Genomic DNA, 22,808 nt, shown 5'->3' on the forward strand with positions numbered 1-22,808 from the left:
CTGGGGAACCTGCAGGGGACTGAACCAGGCCCTCTGAATGTGGGTGACAGTTGTGTGGTGTGGTCTGCTTGGGGGGCTCCTGACAGTGGGACTTGGATTTATCCCTGGTGCATGAACTGGCTTTTTAAAGCCCATTCCCTATGGTAGGATACCTTGCTTAGCCTTGATACAGGGGCAGGGGCTTGGGCCTGCCTCAACTTGATGTGCCAGACCTTGTTGACTCCCTGTGGGAGGCCTACCCTCTCTGAGGCTTGGATGGGGGTTGGGGTGCGGGGAGGTAAGGGGAGAGCGGGAGGAGGAGAGGGAGGGAGAACTGTGGTTGGTATGTAAATGAAAAAAATTTAAAGGAGCAACCACAACAACCAATATTTTTGAATGCAACAACGGTCCCCCCTTTTTTTAGTGCAAGTGAAAGAACCCCTGGGGATCAAGAGAAACTTAGGGCACGCTTTTTGCTGTGAAGAGTTGTGTGTTTCCATCAGCAGGGTGATGCTTAGACCTTCCTGAACAGGGTAAAGCTAAGCCCAAACACTGAAACTCTGGAGAAAATCGAGGCATGACATCCCAGTGCTTGGAAATAGCGCTATCCTTCACGATTCCACCAGGGGGCAGAAGAGATCATATTACAGAGGAATTTTTTTTTTTCTTTTCCTTTTTCTTTTTTTTTTTTTTTTTAAATCTCCTACTTTTCTTCCAAACTGTGTTCCCCTGATGAAACCGAATCCTCCAGCTGTGGTGTCCCAGGCGCCGCCTCCCTCGGCGCCCCTCTCCTGCCCTGCCCTGAGCAGCCTGCCGCGCCGCCCACAAGCCCCAACTATTCTGCAGGTCACCAGCCCTGAAGATGAAGCTTTGGCTGTTGCTGGGACTTCTGCTGGTACACGAAGCGCTGGAAGATGGTGAGTGACTGGGCCGGGTAGTATCTGGGCTCTGCCCGCCGCCTTCGCCCAGGACCCACAGTCCCCGAGATTCCCCTAACAACTCCCCTAACTTTGGACCTAAGGGATCGGCTCCGGCGTGGTCAACCATCCCGTGCACCTGGCCCCTCCTAGTCCCCTGGTCCACTTTGTTCCAACCCCCACCTCCCGGGAGACCCCTCTGGGAAGGTGGCGGTGACTTCGACCCTTAGGAGCCCATCAGGACTTCTCTAGCCTTACCAGAAAACCACAGGCGATCAAACCCTTCATTCCCCAGCCGGAGACTGTGTCAACGTGTCAGTCTGATGGCGGTGGATGCTTCCACCTTCCTACCGGGCGGGCGTCGCCGCTCCCGGGCTTCTGCTACCGAGAGCCAGTACCACCTAAGCAAAACGAGTCTGGTGGAAAATTCCGTGTCCTCCTTCCCCTTTGCAGTCCTGTGTTTGTTTGTTTGTTTGTTTGTTTTGTTTGTATACCAACCTGAGCTAAAATTCTGCAAGGTCTTTAACAACAAGATTCTGCGCTAAACCGCAAAAAAAGTAAATAAATACATTAAAAAAAAAAACCACACCTCAGTTACATTTCCCGTATAAATGGGAGGATGAGTGAAAGAAAAGAACTACATTTTTGTACCACCTAAGAGGGCCTTGCGTGACTTAATTCTTTAAATTACATTTCTTGCCTGTGTGTTTGTGTATGTTCGGGTATGCGCATGCTAGTGTGGAGGTCAGAAGCCAATCTTCAGGAGGGGGTTCCCTCTTTGCAGTACGCAGAATTCCAGGGATTGACCTCAAGCTGTCAGACTTGGAGGCATGTATTTTTACTCCGTGAGCTATTTTGCCAACCACGGCATCACTTTTTAAAACGTATTTTGGGATGAGTACCTGCCCTAGGTCCATCCTGTTGTGTAGAGGTATGACCACAGGGTCAGGTTTTATTGTTACGTATTTGTGTGTGTGTGTGTGTGTGTGTGTGTGTTGTTTTTATATAAAGATGACATATATGCATATTACTGCTAATTATTTTATGTGCTCAATTATCTATTTAATTGTTGCTGTTTGCATAGTACATCTTTCATCAGGTGACATCCTGCTAACCCAGTGCTTGTCCACCTTCCTAATGCTATGACCCTTTAATATAGTTCCTCACATTGTGGTGACCCCCCAACCATAAAATTTTGGTTGCTATTTCATGACTGCAACTTTGCCATGGCTACGAATCGAAATGTAAATGCCTGATATCTCTGATGGTGGTTAGGTGACCCTCTTGTGAAAGGGTGGCGACCCACAGGTTGAGAACCAATGCGCTAACCTTGAAACTCTTCAGCTACTGCCGCACATTTGTTTAGATTTGGTTGAAAAGCAGACTTTGCTGTTATGCAACCTCACGCTGGAGACAGCTCAACCTGGCTCACATTAGATCTTCAAGCCTGACCCAGCCCTCTCCATCCTCCGAAACCACAGTCACCTTCCAAAAAAATACCAGACTCAAGTTTGCAGAAGTTCAAGGTGGTGGTAGCCCATGACACTGTGCATGAGGCTCTTTAAGGACAGAGCCCTACTTGGCAAAGGGTAAGCAGAGCATCTGGGGGAGGCAGACAGCAATTCCTCTTTGCCCAGAGAAAGGCTGGCATGAGCTCAGTTTGCACAATACAGCATTAAAACATTCCTGGCAGGTCCTTGTATCTGACTGTGAAAGTGGTGGAGATAGAGTATTTGGTGTCATTTTTGAGTAGGGCAAAAGAAGGCCAGATAAAATAACTTCAAATAGTCCATTCACTTTTGTGAAACCCATGATGGCAGTTGGAGAGGCTCAAGAGGTGACTTCAGCCAACAGGGATCAGAGTATGTGAAGTACAACAGACATCTGTCTCAATGAATTAGCATCCGTTTAGGTAAACTGCAATTCATTCCAACAATAAACATTTATGAGACAGTTAGAGAAAATGGAATACAGGCCAAGTACTTCATAATCAAGAATGGGTAAACTGTGAATTTTGTCTTTAAACTTAGCTATAAATGCATGATACATACATTTGTTTTATATATATATATATAAATGACATACATATGTAGATATATGTGATGTATAAGCCATGGACAAAATTTGAACATACCTATTGAAGACTTAATGAATTTACTTCATTAAGTTATTTAACTCAAGTAACTTCAGTTAATTTACTTTATTAAATTAATATTAAGATATTAACCCTATCAAGAATTTTTGTGGCCGGGCGGTGGTGGGGCACACCTTTAATCGCAGCATTCAGGAGGCAGAGGCAGGCGGATCTCTGTGAGTTCGAGGCCAGGCTGGTCTCCAAAGTGAGTTCCAGGAAAGGTGCAAAGCTACACAGAGAAACCCTGACTCGAAAAACCAAAAAAAAAAAAAATTTATTTCTTTGTTTATTTCGAATGCTAGGGTGGAGACAGGGGAGGGACAGAGAGAACCACAGACAGTGAATATACCTGAAGTTCTTCCAGTGTTTCCCTCCGATTGGCAGGTCAGGATATGTTACCCATGGACCATCCCCTGGCACCGACGGCATGCACAGGTTGTGATTCTAACTGTCCCTGAGCCTGTCAGTTTGGGGATCACATTTGGGAGAGAGCCTCACAGGAAGAGGACATCCATGAAGTGGTCATCTGTCCTAACCAGTGACATTCGCCTTGTCCAACTCTACAGTGACCACATTGTGAGAAAGAGTGTTATTTCTCTTCACGAGAAGGAGCTGGCAGACCACGTAGTCTACCCATTTCATGAAACAAAGGCTTGAAAACAGTGAATAGATAGGCCAAAGACTCCAGCTAGGGAGGTACTGCTCCAAGTACCTGCTCTCCAATGTTCTGTCTAACATTGCACTGCCATGTTCACACTTAAAATTATGGAACTGCGGTCACCCACTTACTTCTTACCATCGACATATGTGTATTTAATGTTAGGGGCAAGTGCTGAGGTCCTCATATTGGTTCTTTACTGTGGTTTTATTTACCTACACAAGCCCCCTCTATCCAATACAGTGTTCAGTTCAACACACATTTATTCTGCACCTCATAAAAGAATTTTCCGAGAACTAAAAGGATTCATCAAAACCTGAAAGGGGAAAGTCAGGTTTCCAAGAAGATAGGGAGAGCGGTACAGTGACCATGACCCTCCCGCAAGGACCATGTATCACTTTCCTATGTCAGTTTTCTCCTTGGAAAAAGACAGTAGGTCAGAAACCTATATAGAAATAAGTAAATATTCATAAAGTACCTCTTTGATTACAAATGCAATTAACAGAAGTTTCAAAATATTTAGGATATTGACCTGTGTGTTTGGCAGATGAAACTGTCTTCCATACTTAGGGCCAAACAAGATGCTAGTCTGAGGGTGTGTGTGTGTGTGTGTGTGTGTGTGTGTGTGTGTGTGTGTGTGTGTGAGAGAGAGAGAGAGAGAGACAGAGACAGAGAGACAGAGACAGAGAGACAGAGACAGGGACACAGAGACAGACAGACACACACACACACAGAGAGAGAGAGAGAGAGAGAGAGAGAGAGAGAGAGAGAGAGAGAGAGAGAGAGAAGAAAGAGAGAGATTGCTATTAGAGGAATGAGCAAAGTCCAGAAGTAGGGTTTTCCGTGAGCAAGGCTGTAAGGTCCTTTCTTCCTGGTCTTCATGATCAAAGGGAGGGAACAGACAGCAAATGACAGGTGAAGACATAATTTCAGGAACTGACGTCACGAATCTCATTAACATGTTGGCTTCCTAGAGCTGCTGTGGCAAAGGACACGCTGACAATCTCTCCAAAAAATTCTTGGGAGCGGAAATATTTCAGGCCAGCATTTTTTTTCAGAATTTTGAAATGTTTGCATAAGCATAATCAAATTTCTTGGACGTGGGACGGGCGGGGGGGGGGGGGTCTAAGGATGACGCTCGCTTAAGTTTTGTGTGTCTCCTATCCATAGATAATCTGAAGGTGACTTTAGACCATAGATAATCTGAAGGTGACTTTGTCCACCCACATTCTGACTGTGAAATGTCACATGAGGTCGGGTGCAGCATTTCCTACTTATGGGATCATGTACTGACATTCACCATGTTTTGGATTTGAAAGCTTTTTTTTTTTCCAGATTAGAGATACTTAACCTACACTAGGGATGAGGTGGCTTAAAATAATGGATATCTATTCTCTTACAGTTCTGGAGGTAAAAATCTAAAATCAAGATGTTAGGACCTTACTGCCTCTCTTGCTAGTTTTTGGAAATGTCCCACAATCCTTGGCATTCCTTGGTGTCCTGGCAAGTTTTTATGTCAATTTGACACAAGCTAGTGTCATCTAAGAGAAAGGAATCTCAATTGAGGAAACGCCTCCATAAGAACCATTTTGAGGGCATGGTCTTAATTACTGATTGGTGTGGGAGGGCTTAGCTCATTGTAGGTGTGGCCACTGCTGGTCTATTGGTCCTGGATTCTATCAGAAAGCAGGCTGAACAAGCCAGGAAGCAGCGCTCCTCCATAACCTCTGCGACAGCTTTGGTCTCCAGGTTCCTGCCCTGCTTCAGTTCCTGCCCTGTCCACCACTCAGTGATGGACTGTTACCTGGAAGTGTAAGTGAAATAAACCCTCTCCTCCCCAAGTGATTTTGGTCATGGTGTTTTATCACAGCTACAGAAAGCCTAACTAAGACAGAAATTGGTGGCAGGATTGTAGGGTATTGCTGTGACAGACATGACCATGTTGTGTTTGGGGCTTTTTTGGCAGGGAGGGGAGTGGAAAGACTTTAGAATTTGGGGCTACAGAAGCCCTTCATTGAGTTTTGAGAGCTCGGTGAGCTGGTCTGTTGGATCTTGGACAATAATGCTGACAGCAGTGTAGATGATGGAGGCCTGGCTTACAAAGTTCAAAGAGAAGTTTCAAGACTCTGTCGGGGCCGTTTGCTGTTTTAAATTAAGAATCTGTGGTTCTGGTCAGCTGGGACTGAAGAATCAGCTGTGATTATAAGTGACCAGGATCTCTGAGGTAAAGCTATTGCTTTATTTGCACAATTGATTCTGGTCAGCTGACGCTTAGACATTAGTGATGATTAAGAAGATACCAACATCCTTGGTATCCATCATTGTGTTCCAGAGGCAGCCAAGGTTGTACTTGACGCTGGCAGCTGAACTTGTTAGTGTAGGAGTCACCCAGGTGGTACTAATTTTGAAGGCGTGAAGTCGTGGAGAGTAGCTGAGGCTTGGCACTGAGAGGCAGGGCTGGAGTCCATGAAGAGAGCTCAGGAGAGGCTACTGGTGAAAGTGCAGCCCAGTTGTAGCAGGAGACTCCAAAACTTTGGAGACATAAGTATCATGGGAGGACCACCAAGGATAACAGCAGCCATGGAATGTGAGGCCAAGTCTAGGAGACTATGCGCTGTGGAAAGTCCTTTGGAGGAGCCTAGGAGATTGTGAATGAATTCCAGACATGGAACACTGATTTATTTATTTGGCTTTGTTCAGATTGTGACTCTGCCCTGGTTCTTTCCTCTTGAAGTAAGAAAGCAATTAACTTATTTTTGATTTTACAGGAGCCTGCAGTTGAGAGACTGTGAACTTTTCAAGAGATTTTGGAGTTTTACAGAGATTTATATTTAAAGAGAGAGGGAAGAAAGACTGAACTTTGTAGAGGCTGTGGGACTTTAAGTTTATAATATGTTTTATAATGTGATATTTATTAATATGAGATCTTGAGGATGAACAAAAATGGAAAGGTTATTTATTGTTAAATAGTGTATCAGTGTGTCCACTTGACAAGGGGTCAATTGTTCTGGCTAGTTTTTATGTCAACTTGACACAAGCTACTGCCATCTGAGAGGAGGGAACTTCAATTGAGAAAATGCCTCCAAAAGACCCTTCCTCCCCAAGATGCTTTTGATCATAGTGTTTCATCATAGCAATAACAACCCTAAGACACTCGGCTTAAGTGGCCATGACTCCAGTTTCTGCTTTTGCTATCACATATCTGTCTGTCTTCTGTGTGTCTCTCCACATGGCATTTTCCTCTCTCTATGGGGCTCTTCCGAGGACACCTGTCCTCATCTCAACAGATTACGTCTGTAAAGATGGTTATGTACAGGTCCCAAGGATAGGACTTTCATGTATCTCCGTGAGGGACACCGTCCAACAAATATCTCAGGGTGGGATATGAGAGAGGATTGAGGGTGTTTGTTGGATAAAGAGCTAGAAGCCTGCCTGAGATAAAGAGGCAACACCGACAGGTGTCACAAACAAGAGCTATGGCCAGCCAAGAGCTTTTCCCAGTACCTAGGGTGGCTGAAGCCCCCTAAAATGTCACATAGAAGAAGGCAACCCCTTGTTGAGCATAGGAGGACAATGCTTTCTTTCAAGTTAGATGGAGGTCAATGAGCGGTTCTGAGTAGAGAAGAGCCCATGGTCTCACCTACATTTGAAAAGTTGGAGGTGCCAGAGTGGAAGCCAAGCCCCTACTTAGGGAGACATTAATAGACAAGGTGAAAGCAGGTTGGTCAGGAGTGGTGGCAGGCGATGGAGGGAAAGAGACTGTCTTCAGAGTCTACTATGAAGATGAACCAAAAAGAGTTTGCTGCTGGAATAAATGTGGCCTCAGTGAGAAAGAAAAGGATGAAGCAAGACTTGTCTTGAGCCACCAGGTAGAGAAAGTCCCCGCTTATGGATAAAGGGGATTCTGGGGAAGGAGCAGGTCTGAGTGGCATCCAGAGTTCAGTTTGGAACCATTAAACTTAAGATGCCTGCTAGTCTTCCAAGTGACAGGGCTGAGTAATAAACGGAATATTCAGAGCAGGAATTTTGAGGCAAGGGCAGGGCAGGAGCAGGGCAGCTTTCAACACACAAATGTGGCTAGAGCTTCAGAACATGCCTGGCTAAGCCCACAAATGTGGCTAGAGCTTCAGAACATGCCTGGCTAAAGCCCTGGGGCTCAGATCAGGCCTGAGAAGAAGAAAAGGAAGAGGAGACTCAGGAGTTGTTAGGACTAGAAGACACCAAGACGGCAATGCTCAGGGACAAGGCAAAGAGAATAAATGTTTTTAAGAAATTATCACCTGTGCTTGTGGACCAGAGAAAGCTATGGACTTGTAGGCATAGGATCTAGATGTTTCCCTGTCTTCCTGATGACCCGCGGTGAGGTACATGGCATCTGGGAATTAATAAAAAATAGACCGCTTTAGGGCTCATAGAGGCTCACAGAGACTGAAGTGGCAATCACAGCCTGCATGGGTCTGCATCAGGTCCTCAGCATATATGTTATGGTTGTGTAGCTTGCTGTTCTTGTGGGATTCCTAATAGTGGGAGTCAGGGTATCTCTGACTCTTTTGCTTGTTCTTGAGACCCTTTTCTTCCTACTACGTTGCCTCATCCAGCCTTGATTTAAGGGTTTGTGCCTACTCTTCTTGTAATGTGTTATGCCGTGTTCAGTTGCTATCCCTTGGAAGCCTGCTCTTTTCTGAAGAGAAATGGAGGAGGAGTGGATCTGGGGAAAAGAAGAGGTTGTTGGGGGTGCGGGGAGACTGGGAGGAGTAGAGGGAAGGGAAACTGTGGTCAGGATATATTGTATGAGAGAAGAATAAATAAATAATGAAGGAAGGGAGGGAGGGAGGAAGGAAGGAAGGAAGGAAGGAAGGAAGGAAGGAAGGAAGGAAGGAAGGAAGGAAGGAAGACTGCATTGCCTACCAGTAGTTCATAAAGAGTACATGCAACAACCACACAATTAAGAGCACTTAGTGGACAGTTAATGGGGATTCTGACACTGTTCTCAGCACTTAAAATATGTTAACTCAATTACCACAAAAATCAATGAGATGTGGGCTTGAAAGATGGCTCAACAGTTAAGGGAACTTGCTGTTCTTACAGAGGACCTGGGCTCCCTTCACAGTGTCCACATGGTGACTAACAGCCTTTATACCTTCAGTTTCAGGGGATACAGTCCCCTCTTCTAGCCATGACAGCATTTCTACCTTCCCTTCCCTCACCCCCAAACCTCCCATTTATCTCTTCTTGCTTCCTCTCAAATGAATGACCTCTTTTTTTTTTCCCAGAAAGTCCTTTCCTACACCTATATCATGTAGAGAATTGTCCATCTTTTCTTCTAGCAGGTTCAGTGTGTCAGATTCCATGTTTATGTGTTAGATCCATTTGGAGTTCATTTTTGCACAAGGTGATTGATATGCGCTCAATGTATGCATCTGGTTTTCCCAACACCATCTGTCAAAGAAGCTGCTTTCTTGTTTTGAGCATATATTCTTCGCATCTTTATCAAACATTAAGTAGCTAAGGTTATGTCTACTCATGTTGGGGTATTTGATTTGTCTTATTGGTCTATATGTCTGTTTTTGTGCCAGTACCATATTGTTTTTATTATTATGACTCTATATTATATTTTAAGATCTGTAATTGTAAACCCTCCAGCAATGCTCTGTTGCTCAGGATTGTTCTGGCTATCTGAGGTCTTTTGTGGTTCCATATGTAGTTTAAGACATCTTTTTCTGGGAAGACTGAGATGGAAATTTTGGTTGAGATTGCATTGAATCTGTGTCTTAGTTAGGGTTTCTATTGCTGCTGATGAAACACCATGACCAAAAAGCAAGTTGGAGAGGAAAGGGTTTTTTTTGGCTTACACTTCCATATTCCATTATTGAAGGAAGTCAGGACAGGAACTCAAGTTGGGCAAGATCCTGAAGACAGGAGCTGATGAAGAGGCTGTGGAGGGGAGCTGCTTACTGACTTGCTTCCCCTAGCTTGCTCAGCCTTCTTTCTTATAGAACCCAGGACCACCAGTCCAGGGATGACATCACCCACCATGGGCTAGGCCCTCCCCATTGTTCACGAATTGAGAAAATGCCTTACAGCTAGATCTCATGGAGGCATTTCCTCAACTGAGGCTCCTTCCTCTCTGATGACTCCAGCCTGTGTCAAGTTGACATAAAACCAGCCAGTACAATCTGTAAATAACTTTTGGTAAAATGGTCATTTTCACAATGTTAATTCTACTAATCCATGAGCATGGCATGTCTTCCTGTTTTTCTGTATCTCTTTGTTCAGAGGTGTAAAGTTTTCATTGTAGAAGTCCTTCACTTCCTTGTTAGGTTTATTCCTAGATGTTTTCTTTTCTTTGAGGGTACTATGAATGGGAGTGTTTCTAAGATCTCCTCTGTATGTTTGTTGGTGGTGTGTAGAAAAGCTATTGATTGGTGCAAGTTGATTCTGTATCCTGCCATGTTTCTGAATTTGCTTATTATTTCTAGGAGTTCTCTGGTAGAATTTTTGTCATCTCTGCTGTATCCACAAATAGGAATCATGTGACTTCTTTCACTCTTGTATGCCATCCTTTCCTTCTCTTGCCTTATTGCTCCAGCTAGTATTTATAGCATAATACCGAAAAGAAGCGGGGATAGTCTTGCTCCTGACTTCAGTGGAGTTGTGTCAAGCTTTTCTCCATTTAGGGATATTTTGGCTGTGGGTTTCTTGTATTTCATTTTTAATGTGTTGAAGTATCTTCCCTCTCACCCCACGTTCTAGGATTTTTAGCAGGAAACCATATTGGATTTTGTGAAAAGCTTTTTCTGCATCTATTGTCATGATCAAGTGATTCTTGTTTTAAGTCCATTTATGGAACTTATTACATTTAATTGACTTATGTATGTTGACACATACCTGAATTTCAGGGACAAAGTCAACTTGGTCAAGGTGGATAATCTTTTTTATGGATATCTGTATTCTGTTTGCAAGTAATTTATTGAATTTTTTGAGTCTATGTTTATCAGAGCTGTTGGCATGTAGTTTTCTTTTCTTGTTGTATTTACCTGGTTTGAATATTAAAATGATGCTGGCTTTGTAGGAGTTTGAGAGTGCTGCTCCTTTTGTTTCATTTTTATTTTTAAATAAAGGAGGATTGGCTGTAGGTCTTCTTTGAAAGTCTGGTAGAATTCTGCTGTGAACCCATTGTGCCTGGATTTTTTACCTGGCAGGCTTTTCATTACATTTTTTTAAGACTTCTTGGTTTAATTTGGTGATTTGGCTGAATCTAGAAATTCATCCATTTCTTGTAAGTTTTTCAGCTTAACGGAATATAGGTTTTTTAAATATACCTGATAATAATCAGAATTTCTTTGGTGTCTGTTGAAATATTTCCCTGTTCATTTTGTTAATATGGGCCCTCCCTTTCTTTCTTTTGGTTAGTTGGGCCAAGAATCTGTCAATTTGGTTTATTGTCTCCAAGAACCAGCTCCTAAATTTCTCAATTCTTTGTATTTTTTTGTTGTTGTTGTTGTTCCTTTGCATTGATTTATGCTCTGAATTTCATTATTTCTTGACATCCATTGGGCTTTGATTTGGTTCATTCTTGTTTTTCCAACTTTTTGAATTGCATCATTAAACTGTTTATTTGTGCTCTTTCTGAATTTTTAAATGTAGGCACTTAGAGCTATAAATTTCTCTCATAAGACTGCTTTCACTGTGTTCCAGAGGTTTTATTTTATTTTTTTCTCACTTTCATTTAGTTCTGGGAATTTTTTATTTATTTTGTATTTTTTTTAACCTATTCGTCATTCAGTAATGAGTTATTTAGTCTCCCAGAGCGTGTGTATTTATTAGAGATTTATTCACTGTCAATTTTAAGTTTTATTGCATTGTGATCAGATAGGATGGATACAAAGCATGATTTCAATCTTTTTTAATTTGTAAGGCTATGTTTTTTATCCCAGGATGTGGTCTATTTTAGGAAGCTTCCATGTGCTGCTGAGTAGAATATGTGGTACTAGGTGGAACATTCTGTAGACATCTGTTAAATCCATTTGATGTATGATGTCAATTAAGTCTGATGTTTCTCATTTATTTACTTTTGTCCAGATGACCTGTCTATTGGAGAAGGTCAGGTATTGAAATCAGCTACTGTTAATGGATTGATGTTAGTCTGTGATTTTTAAATCTGGTAGTTGATTTTTTTATGAAATTGGAAACCCCTGAATTTGGTTCATATATTTTTTTGGATATTAATGTTTTCTTGATAGTTTTTGTGGTAGTTTTGGCTTGAAGCCTATTTCGTCAGGTAGTAGAATACCAGTGCCTGATTTCTTCCTGGTCCCATTTGATTGGGGTGCTTTTGTCCAACCTCTTACTCTAACGTGGTGTCTATCTTTAAAAATAAGATGCTTTCCTTGGAGGCAACAGATAAATGGATTTTGTTTCTTGATCCATTCAGTCAACTGGTGTCTTTTAGCTGGGGAATTGAGGCCAATGATATTTAAAGATATCAAATATTGAAATGTTTGCGTTAATTGTCCTCATGTCATTGAGTCTGGGTATTGTTGTTTACGTTCCCAGTGGTATTTTGTGCTTTGATGACTATGTCTCTGTGTTTCTTTCCAGAGTCTCTCTTGCTATGCTTACTCCTCTTTTCAAGCTGAAATAATGCTTCTTGTATTTCGGTTCTGTTGTTGGATATAATTTTTTAGGCCATTTATGCTGTGCAAAGTTTCGTGGTGGAATATTAATTTAAGATGTGTTACACTTGTTTATGCCGTGGAACGTTTGTTTTAATGACGCAAAAATGTGTTGCATTTGTTTAACTCTGGGAAGCTGTGTTACTGTTGCCCGTCTAAAATACCTGATGGTCTAATAAAGAGCTGAACGGCCAACAGCGAGGCAGGAGAAAGGATAGGCGGGGCTGGCAGGCAGAGAGAATAAAAAGAGGAGAAATGTGGGGAAAAGAAGAAAGAGCAAGAGAACAAGGAGAGGAGGATGCTAGGGGTCAGCCACCCAGCCACCCAGTCAGCCATGGAACAAGAGTGAAAGTAAGACATATAGAATTAAGAGAAAGGTGAAAGGCCAGAGGCAAAAGGTAGATGGGATAATTTAGGAAAAGCTGGATAGAAACAAGCCAAACTAAGGCCAAGCATTTATAATCAAAAATAAGCCTCCATGTGTGATTTATTTGGGAGCTGGGCAGTGGGCCCTCCAAGAGCAAAGGGCCCCCTAAGAGCCCTAAGAATGAAAAACAACCACAATGTTAGTCTAGGTTGGTAGTCATGACCTTTTAAGACATAGAATGCATTGTCCAGGGGACCTTTTAAGACGCAGAATGCATTGTCCAGGGCTCTTCTGGCTTTGAAGGTTTCCATTGAGAAATCTGCTGTTATTCTGACGGGTTTTTCTTTAAATGTGATTTGTATTTTTGCTCTGGTCTCTTTATTGTGTATACTTAGTGGGTTTGCTGTTTGTTTGGCTTTTGGTTTTGTTTTGTTTTGTTCCCAAAACAGGTTTTCTCTGTGTAACCGTGGCTGTCCTGGAACTCACTCTATAGACCAAGCTGGCCTCCAACTCAGAGGTTTACCTGTCTCTGCCTTCTGAGTGCTGGGATTAAAGGATTGGAGACATGCATCACCACCACCAGGAGATACTTAGTGTTTTAACTATGGTGTGCCATGGGGATTTTCTTTTCTGGTCTTGTCTATTTCATACTCTGTGTGTTTCTTGCACTTGGATGAGTGTGTCTTAAGTTTGGGGGAGTTTTTGGTGATATTGTTGATGATCTGGTCTATACCATTGACTTAGGATTCTTTACCCTCATCTATGCCTATAACTTGACTTTTTTATGGTGTCCCACGTTTTCTGTGTGTTCCTTTCCCTGTGAGTTTTTTCTTTTTTTAATTTTCCATATTCCTTGCTTATTTAGTCTAGGTCCTCTATCTTCAGGACCAGAAATTCTAACTTCTGCTTGATCCACTTGAAAGGCCTTCCTTTCAGGTGACAGCTCAGTCACTGGGTTTGCAATTCCACCCTCACTTCAGCTTGATTCCTTTGGCATTTATTCTACTCAAGCATTTTCTCCTTTGTTTCGTTAAGCTGTTTCATGGTGTCTTCTTTATAAACTCCTTGAATTATTTTAAGTTTATGGCTATTCTTTTACAATCTGGGTCCTGCAGCTCATCTGGGTTTGGTGAACATTTCTGTGGGCCTGGTACGTTTTGAAGAGGAGATTCTGGTTTGATCCTTCATACTGTTGGTACTTTTGCGGTGAGAGCAGCGGCATGTGATCTTCTTTTGTTCTGAGTCTGTTCTGGACAGAGCAGTTTGGATGTGTGAGCGGGCTGGGTCTAAAAATTGAAACTGGCTTGGAGGCAGTGAAGGCAGATGGATGGGGGACTAGGGTATGCTTTCTGTTCCAAGTCTGGAGTGTAGGGGTAAATCTAGCAGGATGGAAAGGGTGCCCATGGCATGGCAGGTCCTTTAGGTTGGGGGGTAGAGAGGTATGGTCCTGGCCAAAGCTTAGAGCTTCTTCTCAGTGCAGGTAGGGGAGGCCAGATTGGGCTGGTTCACTGGTTGTGGGACTGATGGGTTTTAGGAGAAGGCATGGATGGGGGTGTCAGGGAGACTCACTGGGTTAGACCCTGGAAGAGGACCTGGGAAGTCGGAGTACTGAGTAGGGTGGTTGGAGGCAGCTCAAAAGGGACATGTGGGTTGTTGCCAGTAGGGTGGGTTCTGTTGGAAGCCTAGAGATCAACCACAGTGCAGGTGGATGTGAGAAGTCATAGTCTTTTAGTATGTCAGACATGGGACGTAGGTGTCATTCAGTCCTAGAATTCTGGGTACCTGTGAGGCTACTAAAGTGGCTTTTTGATAAAGAAGTTGCTGGGAATTAAAATGAGAGTCTCATTCACACTAAGCATGTATTCTATCACTGAGCTACACCTGCAGCCTCTTGGCTTTCTCTAACTGTGTACCGTTAAACAATGGGTCATTTTCATAATCAAGCTGCTAGACCAATAATAGAGCAACTGGGGTCTATTGGGTCAAAAAGATGGAATTATTTTCCACATAGAGTAGCAAATATTTGGGTGGGTAATAACCAGAGTAAATAGCTGCTATTGAGCAGTGTAGCATCATAGGACCTGATAGGAGAGAAGTCAAATTGATAGCCCTGGTTGTGTGAATTCCATGGGATTTAGAGAAGGTTCTGTGATGATGTAGTTTAAAGTAGAAACACCGAGTTAAGACCATTAGTCAAGGCTGCTGGGAGTTGTCTGGAGGCCAGTGGTGAAGGGCTGAACATCCTCAGGCAGAGCAGTCATGTTGCACAAACAGGTTTACTATTCAGACAAACACGACAGTGAGGAGGTTGAGTACTGGCATGTCATGCTGTCCAAGGACATATATAGCCAAGCTGGTCCCTAAAACCCATTTGATGTCTGAATCTGAATGGAGAAATCTTGGCGTTCAGCAGAGTCAGGGATGGGTCCCTTGAATGATCCATGAACCAGAACCTCACATCTTACTGTTCCTGTGGCCACTACCCAAGAAGCCAAAGAAATGAAGCTGGAGAACCACATCTCAGCTTCAAGTTGTCCTTACTTCCTACCACCTTTCTGATAGCATGCTCATATTGCCTTCTTATTTCACATTTTGGTATTTAAAGGGTATTTGTTTGATAACACTATGTGAATGTGCTGGTACCTGCTTTGCTTCTTGAGTTGAGCCCGCAATGGCACAGCCCTGTCAGATGAGTGTGACCTCAAAGTCCTACTGTGCTCTGTAGCACGAATCTTAAAAGTCTTATTAATAAAAACAAACCTGGTGCCAGGTATTGGGGTGAATGCTGGAAGATCAGAGAAGCAGAACAAGCCACAGCCACCTCACCTCGCCAATTCCTCAGCTGATCCTGTTTCCTCAGACTGGAAGCCTCTGTGTCCTCATCCAAATGAATCTCAGCTGAACTGTGCTGCTCGAAAGCCTAAAAGCTTAACCAGGCAAAAGCTCAACCAGCTCTAGTTCCTCATCCTCATGCCTTAATACCTTTCTGCTTCTGCCATTACTTCCTGGGATTAAAGGCTCACTTCCTGGGATTAAAGGCATGAGTCACCATGCCTGGCTGTTTCCAGTGTGGCTTTAAACTCACAGAGATCCAGATGGATCTCTGCCTCCCAAGTGATAGGATTAAAGGCGTGTGTGCCACCATTTCCTGGCCTCTGTAACTAGTGGCTATTCTGTTCTCTGACCCCAGATAAGTTTATTAGAGTGCACAATATTTGGGGGAACACAATATCGCCACAGTGCTCTGTATCCAGAAGGCCATATCTGCCACCACTTGGAAGCATGTAAAAATCAGATCATGACTGTTACAGGGATGGTGTAAATTTTTTTTTAAATTTTAATTTATTTTGCAATACAATTCAGTTCTACATATCAGCCACGGATTCCCTTGTTCTCCCCCCTCCTGTCCCCCTCACCTTCCCCCCAACCCCCCCCCCCATTCCCATCTCCTCCAGGGCAAAGCCTTCCCCACAGACTGAGGTCAACCTGGTAGACTCAGTCCAGGTAGGTCCAGTCCCCTCCTCCCAGGCCGAGCCAAGCGATCCTGCATAGGCCCCAGGTTTCAAACAGCCACTCATGCTATGAGCACAGGACCCGGTCCCACTGCCTGGATGCCTCCCAAACAGATCAAGCCAATCAACTGTCTCACCCATTCGGAGGGCCTGATCCAGTGGGGACCCCTCAGCCATTGGTTCATAGTTCATGTGTTTCCATTCATTTGGCTATTTGTCCCTGTGCTTTATCCAACCTTGGTCTCAACAATTCTCGCTCATATAAACCCTCCTCATTCTCGCTAATTGGACTCCCAGAGATCCACCCGGGGCCTAGCCATGGATCTCTGCATCCAGATCCCTCAGTAGTTGGATGAGGTTTCTAGCACAACAATTAGGGTGTTTGGCCATCCCATCACCAGAGTAGGTCAGTTCGGGCTGTCTCTCGACCATTGCCAGCAGTCTGTTGTGTGGGTATCTTTGTGGATTTCTGTGGGCCTCTCTAGCACTTTGCTTCTTCCTATTCTCATGTGGTCTTCATTTACCATGGTCTCCTATTCCTTGTTCTCCCTCTCTGTTGTTGATCCAGCTGGGATCTCCCGCTCCCTCAAGCTCTCTTTCCCTCGACCCTCGCCCACTACCCCCACTCATGTCCAGGCTGTTCATGTAGATCTCATTCCATTTCTCTGTCATTGGGCGATCCCTGTGTCTTTCTTGGGGTCCTGTTTTCCAGGTAGCCTCCCTGGTGATGTGAGTAGCAGACAAGTCATCCTTGTTTCATGTCGGGATGGTGTAAATTTGATGTTGTGGTTTTTACCATTGGGTGTTGTATTTATGGTAATGTATGGATTTATGTTTCAATGTATTTCAAACTTTCCATTGTATTTGACAAGTCTCTTCCATTGTACAAACATTAATTAAAGGAAGTTTTTATAATAATAATAGTTAAAAGCCAGTCTCATAAGCATAGTGTAAGCAAAATGCCTTTGGGGCACAGAATACTTGGACATCAGTATTCTGTGCTTAATTATTTATTAAGTAGGCTTTTATTTGCTATCTTTGGGTGAGGGGAATATGACTTCTGACATAATGCAAAGCCAAGGCTTATCCCTCACACATGGCGGTGTTGAATTAGTGGATTTCTGCCCATCTGATATGGTTTTGATGGCTACAGTTCTTCTCCTTATAGGAGGTTAGGGAATGTGTTACTCATGCTTCATATTACTATGACTAAGTACCAAAGCTCCAAAAGTACAAAAATAAAAGTAAGGAAGGAAGGGTTTGTTTGCAGTCATGGTTTAAAATGATACAGTTCATCATGACAGGAAGGCACCATGGCAGGGGTATGAAGCAGTTGGCCGTAAGCCTGTAGTCAAACATGGAGAAATGGATGCTGTTCCACTTGATCTCTCTCTCTTTTCAGTCAGTCTGCAACCTGAGCCCAATGGGAAGGACCTTCATCCTCAGTTAAACCTTTATGGAAACACTCTCACAGACACACCAAGAGATGTGTCTCCTAGCTGACTCTAAACCCTATTGACGTCAAGCTGAACAGACAGCTAGGATGAACTGTGAGAAGGAGCCTGCACATGAGAGCTGCTGTGTCTAGCCCATCATTAGAATCAGGGGTGAATAGAGCAAGTGTGCAGGGTTGGCAGGGCTGGGCAAACAGCAGTGTTGGGGACTCTGCCTTGGAGCATGAAGCTCAAGGACACAGCTCTACCCCTTGGAAAGATTAAGGTCAGCAGGACATGTGCCTGGTGGAATGGAGTAGAAGCAAGAAGGAAAATAAGAGGAGATGCAGGGTGAGTCAGGTCTAGGAATCTAATCGTGACTGGCTCTGAGGCCACCACAGAGAAGAATGCTGGGCATAGGGAGCAAAGGAGTACAGACTGCAAGGAGTATGGCAGGGCTGGGTGTGGACTCTGAGCTGAGAGCTCAAACAGCAAATTGGTTCCAGGGTCTGGGCAAGGCTGAGCTGAGAGTGGAAGCTAAATCGCTCCTGTCACAAGATTCAAGGAGCAGCAGGGAAACACACGGGGTCGAGCTTTGACAATGATTTTCTCCTGATATCCCGTTTCCCCATTTGATACAAATGTCTTGCAAGTCCCCCTACTGGCCAGGGTTCGTAGTCACTTATTTAAAATACATACAAGAGGTTAATCTCCGTGCAATGAAATGAACACGCTGCAATAGGGTAGGAGAACCTGAGTTCAGGATCAGTATTTTGCTAAGGGTCAATTGAGTATTTTTGTATAATGTATTCAAACCTTTCAGAGCATCTTTTATTATTTTCATCTACCATGCATACAGATAGTTTGTCCAAGCTGCATGGCCACCTTTTCACCTTTTCAGGGTGAACACAACAGCACAGCTGGAAAGGACTTGGCTGAGATTTCTGGAGCCCAGTGGTCTCTAGAAGGTCCAGAGAGTGGGAGCAACTTTCCCCAAGTGTAGGCCATGATGGATGCCTTGTAGAGAAGACAAAATGCCAATTTAGAGCAGGGCAGCATTGTGTCATCACTGTTTGATGGCAATTCTCAGCAATGTTGGTGAAAACAGTCTCCAAAAATATTTCATTAGTTAAACTCTAAGCTATTGTTATAGTTGGGAGGTTTTTTTGTTGATTTTTGTTGTTGTTTGTGGTGGTGGTGGTGGTGGTTATGTAGAAACCAGAGTTTAATATTGTGTTCCTTTCCCTATTACCTCCCTCCTTAATTTTTAAGACAGTCCCTCGCAGAACCTCCGTTGAACCTAGTGGCTAGACTGGATGGACAGTGAGCTCCAGGAATCCACCTGTCTCCGGGCCCCTCCTCATCCCCTTTCTCAACTTCAGCACTAGGATTACACACCAGCCTTTACGTGGTTTCTAGGGATTGAACTCAAGTCCTCATGGTTCCCTTGCAGGCATTCTACCAACCGAGGCATCTTCCCAGTCAGTCCTACAATTGAGTTTCAATAACTGACACATACAGCTTTAAGCTGGCTTATGTTTCATGTGCCTGTTTTCAAGACAGGGTTACATGTAGCCCAAGTTGACCTTGAATTCACTGTATAGTTGAAGAGAACTTTGAATTTCTGATTCTCCTGCCTCTACATCCTGAGCGTGTAGTAGAATATTATTTTAAGGTGTGTTACTTTTGTTTATGTTGCATTTGTTTAACTCTGTGAAGCTGTGTTACTGTGCCTGTGTAAAACACCTGATGGTCTAATAAAGAGCTGAACAGCCAATAGCAAGGCAGGAGAGAGGATAGGCGGGGCTGGCAGGCAGAGAGGATATATAGAAGGAGAAAACTGGGAGGAGGGATCTAAGATCTAGGAGCCAGAGAAGGAGGACTCTGGGGGCCAGCCACCCAGCTACACAGCAAGCCATGGAGTAAAAAATAAAGGTATGAAAGAATAGAAAAGGAAAAGCCCAGAGGCAAAAGATAGACGGGTTAATTTAAAGTTAAGAAAAACTGGCTAGAAACTAAGCCAGGCTAAGGCCGGGCATTCATAATTAAGTATAAGCCTCCATATGTGATTTATTTGGGAGGTGGGTGGCGGGCCCCCCAAAAAAGGGTAAAAAACAACATGAGCATTTGGGATGCAGACATGTACCATAACGCCCTGTTTTACACAGTGCTGGGGACTGAACCATGGCTCTGCCACATACTAGACAAACACTGTTCCAACTGTGCTATGTCCCTAGCCCTATAAACATTCTCTTCTACATCCCCATCAAATGCAGACCCCACCCTCCATTTCCATTTTGAAAGATACTTTAAATCTTCTGAGTGCATTTCTAATGCCATTCATGTCCCTTGTCCTTAGAGATTGATTACATATCCTTGCATTTAAGGAGTCACCTGGGACTGAGCACCAGGCAAAGTGATAGCTGAGACCTAAAACAGATTCTGAATGTCTTCAGTGCAGGCCTTCTAGGTGACCCCATTGTAAGATGGGGTATGAACAAAAGAAAAATGTTCTGGTTTTATAAGGGCAAATTTTAGTTTATATTTTGCTGATTTTGAATAATACCCTTGAAACTGAAATATGTTTCTTTTAAATTGTCTTAAAACTAAAGAATGGATGAAGAACAAATGATTGCTTTATGACTTATGATTACAGATGAAATGGATGTGGGCATAAAGCAAGGTTAGGCATGGAAGTCATCTGCTGTGGGTTTCTCAGCTCTGGGAATGCCATTCACTGCCTCCCTCTCACGCCTTTGCAGTTGCTGGTCAACACCCTCCTAAGAACAAGCGTGCAAAGGAACAAGGAGAAAACAGAATCAAACCTACCAACAAAAAGGCCAAACCCAAGATTGCAAAAGTAAAGGACAGGGACTCAGCTGACTCCACACCAAAGAGCCAGTCCATCATGATGCAGGCGATGGACAACGGTCGCTTCCAGAAGCCTGCTGCTACGATGAGTCTGATGGCCGGACAAACGGTAGAGCTCCGATGTAAAGGAAGCAGAGTGGAGTGGAGTTACCCCGCCTACCTGGACACCTTCAAGGACTCCCGTTTCAGGTGAGCGCCATTGGCCGCTGGCTTCCTCTTCACTGAAATGGGCCAAGAGTTTGATTTTTTTCCTTCCGTCATTTGATGCCGTATTACCTCTGACATGCCCTCACACCCCACATGACTGTAAAATAGAATGTCTTCTGTGTCGTCACCTTTCTAGGTGACCACCACTGTGAGATGGAGTATGAACCATAGAATAATGTTCTGGTTTAATTTTATTTTTTTTTAAGGAAATCCATTTTCCCTTTTATTGAAAATAGATTTTTTCCTCACATATTTTAACCAGATTACGGTTTCTCCTCCCAGCTCCTCTACCACCTCCCCACCTATCTGAATCCTCTCTCTTTCTGTCTCTCATTTAAAAATAAGCTTCTAAGAGGTAATAATAAAATATAGCAAAATAAAATATAGTAAGATGAAGCCAACTGTCATGTCAGAGTTGGACAAGACCAATCAACAGAAGGAAAAGAGCCCAAGAGGAGGCATAAGAATCAGACTCACTTAGAACTCAGGAGTCCTATAAAAACACTAAACTGGAAGTCAATGTTAATGTTCTGACCTGCCCCTTGGGGCCACCCTGCGTCCTGACGTAAAGGAAAAACACCTCCCCTTTCTGTCTCTCTCTTCCCCTCTCTCTCTCTCTCTCCACTCCCACGAAGTGTGCATCCCTTGACCCCCCTCTTTCTCTCTCTCCTCTCCCTCTTTCCTATCTTCTCTTCATCTATTACAATAAACCATTTCCATGCAGATGTAGCATCTGGGTTGTAGATGTCCACCTGCCACCATGCCCACATGGCATGGGTCACCCACCAACCCGCTACTGCATCTGCCAGCATGCCAGCATGTTTTCCCTTGTGCATAGAATACCCTGCCCTGGCCAGCTGGGGGTTCCCCACTTGTGCATGCTTCATAACATTGGTGCCCAAGAGGACCCAGTGCAGACCTGTGCAGGCCCTGTGCATGCTGATTCAGTCTCTGTGAGTTCATATGAGCTTTGCTCATGTTGATTTAGAGGGACTTGTTCTCCTGGTGTCCTCTATCCTCTATGGTTTTTATTGTCCTTCCACCTTCTCTTCCTTGGGGTTCCCTGAGCTTTGAGGGGAAGAATTTGATGGAGACATGCCATTTAGGGCTGAGTGTTCCAAAGTCTCTATGTTCTGGTTTTTATAAGGGCAAATTTTAGTTCATATTTTTATGATTTTGAATAAGATCTTTGAAGCTGAAATACATTCCTTTTAAACCATCATCTTAAAACTAAAGAATGAATGAAGAAAAGATTGCTTTATGATTATGGCAGAAATTAGGGAAATTCTTCCCATGGTTAAAATATTGCCACTCATCCCACAACTTTATTGGAAACCATAAGACAAAAATAAATAGGAAACTGAACTTTTGTAGGAAAATGTATTGCACAGAAATGAATATTTAATAATTTATTTAGTGAAAAAATAGTGTATTCAATGTTTTATATTCTTTTAAACAATCATAAGGAAGACCAAAATGACCTAATGGGTTCCTATAAGCAAACTGCCTAGAGACCAATTTTAATGACTTTGAAACCTTTCATTTGTATGTGATCAGTTTTACTTTTGTGAATATATGATTGGTACAAAGACCAAAGATTTGTTATGTCTGAGTGACTATCTTCTGGGGGTAGGGCTCCTTCAGGAGTGGTGGTCAAGATGATAGAAGACTAAAAAGCTGGTGCTTAGTGGCAGAGATCTTATCTAGTGTGTGCAAGGTTTTGGGTCCAGAAAACACAGAGGGGCGAAGAGAAGGAGGGAGAGAGGGAGAGAGGGAGAGGGAGGAGGAGGAGGAGGAGGAGGAGGAGGAGGAGGAGGAGGAGGAGGAGGAGGAGGAGGAGAGAAAACACTAGAAAACAAGACAGGAGAGTCTACTTCAGATGGCACTGAGAAGGGCCCTGAGTACCAGCTATAGTGTGCTGGAATGTTCAGGGTTAAAACTCTGTGTATCTTGGAGAAAGTCACCTAAATAATTTGGATCTTGGTTTCCTTGGGCACAGAATGCAAAGGAGTAGGATGTCATGATTATAACAGTCTGTGTGATGGCTATTCTTGG

The 22,808-nt window shown here is 43.5% G+C and overlaps 1 protein-coding gene and 1 pseudogene across 1 annotated transcript in view; both read left to right on the plus strand.

Annotated features, from left to right (window-relative positions):
* Positions 1 to 693: 693 nt before the first annotated feature.
* The window catches only part of Pdgfrl (platelet derived growth factor receptor like), a 63,815-nt gene continuing 41,700 nt past the window's right edge, over positions 694 to 22,808 (plus strand). The window contains exons 1-2 of the mRNA XM_052752093.1: positions 694 to 896; positions 20,438 to 20,735. Coding sequence (XP_052608053.1) covers positions 842 to 896; positions 20,438 to 20,735 — 353 coding nt within the window. The 5' untranslated portion in view covers positions 694 to 841. The remainder of the gene's footprint in view (positions 897 to 20,437; positions 20,736 to 22,808) is intronic.
* Positions 14,990 to 15,233, plus strand: LOC128119061 (cyclin-dependent kinases regulatory subunit 1-like; annotated as a pseudogene).

The sequence above is a fragment of the Peromyscus californicus genome, unplaced genomic scaffold (genome assembly GCF_007827085.1).
Source record: "Peromyscus californicus insignis strain IS unplaced genomic scaffold, ASM782708v3 Scaffold_23__1_contigs__length_62951481, whole genome shotgun sequence".
Classification (NCBI taxonomy): Eukaryota; Metazoa; Chordata; class Mammalia; order Rodentia; family Cricetidae; genus Peromyscus; species Peromyscus californicus.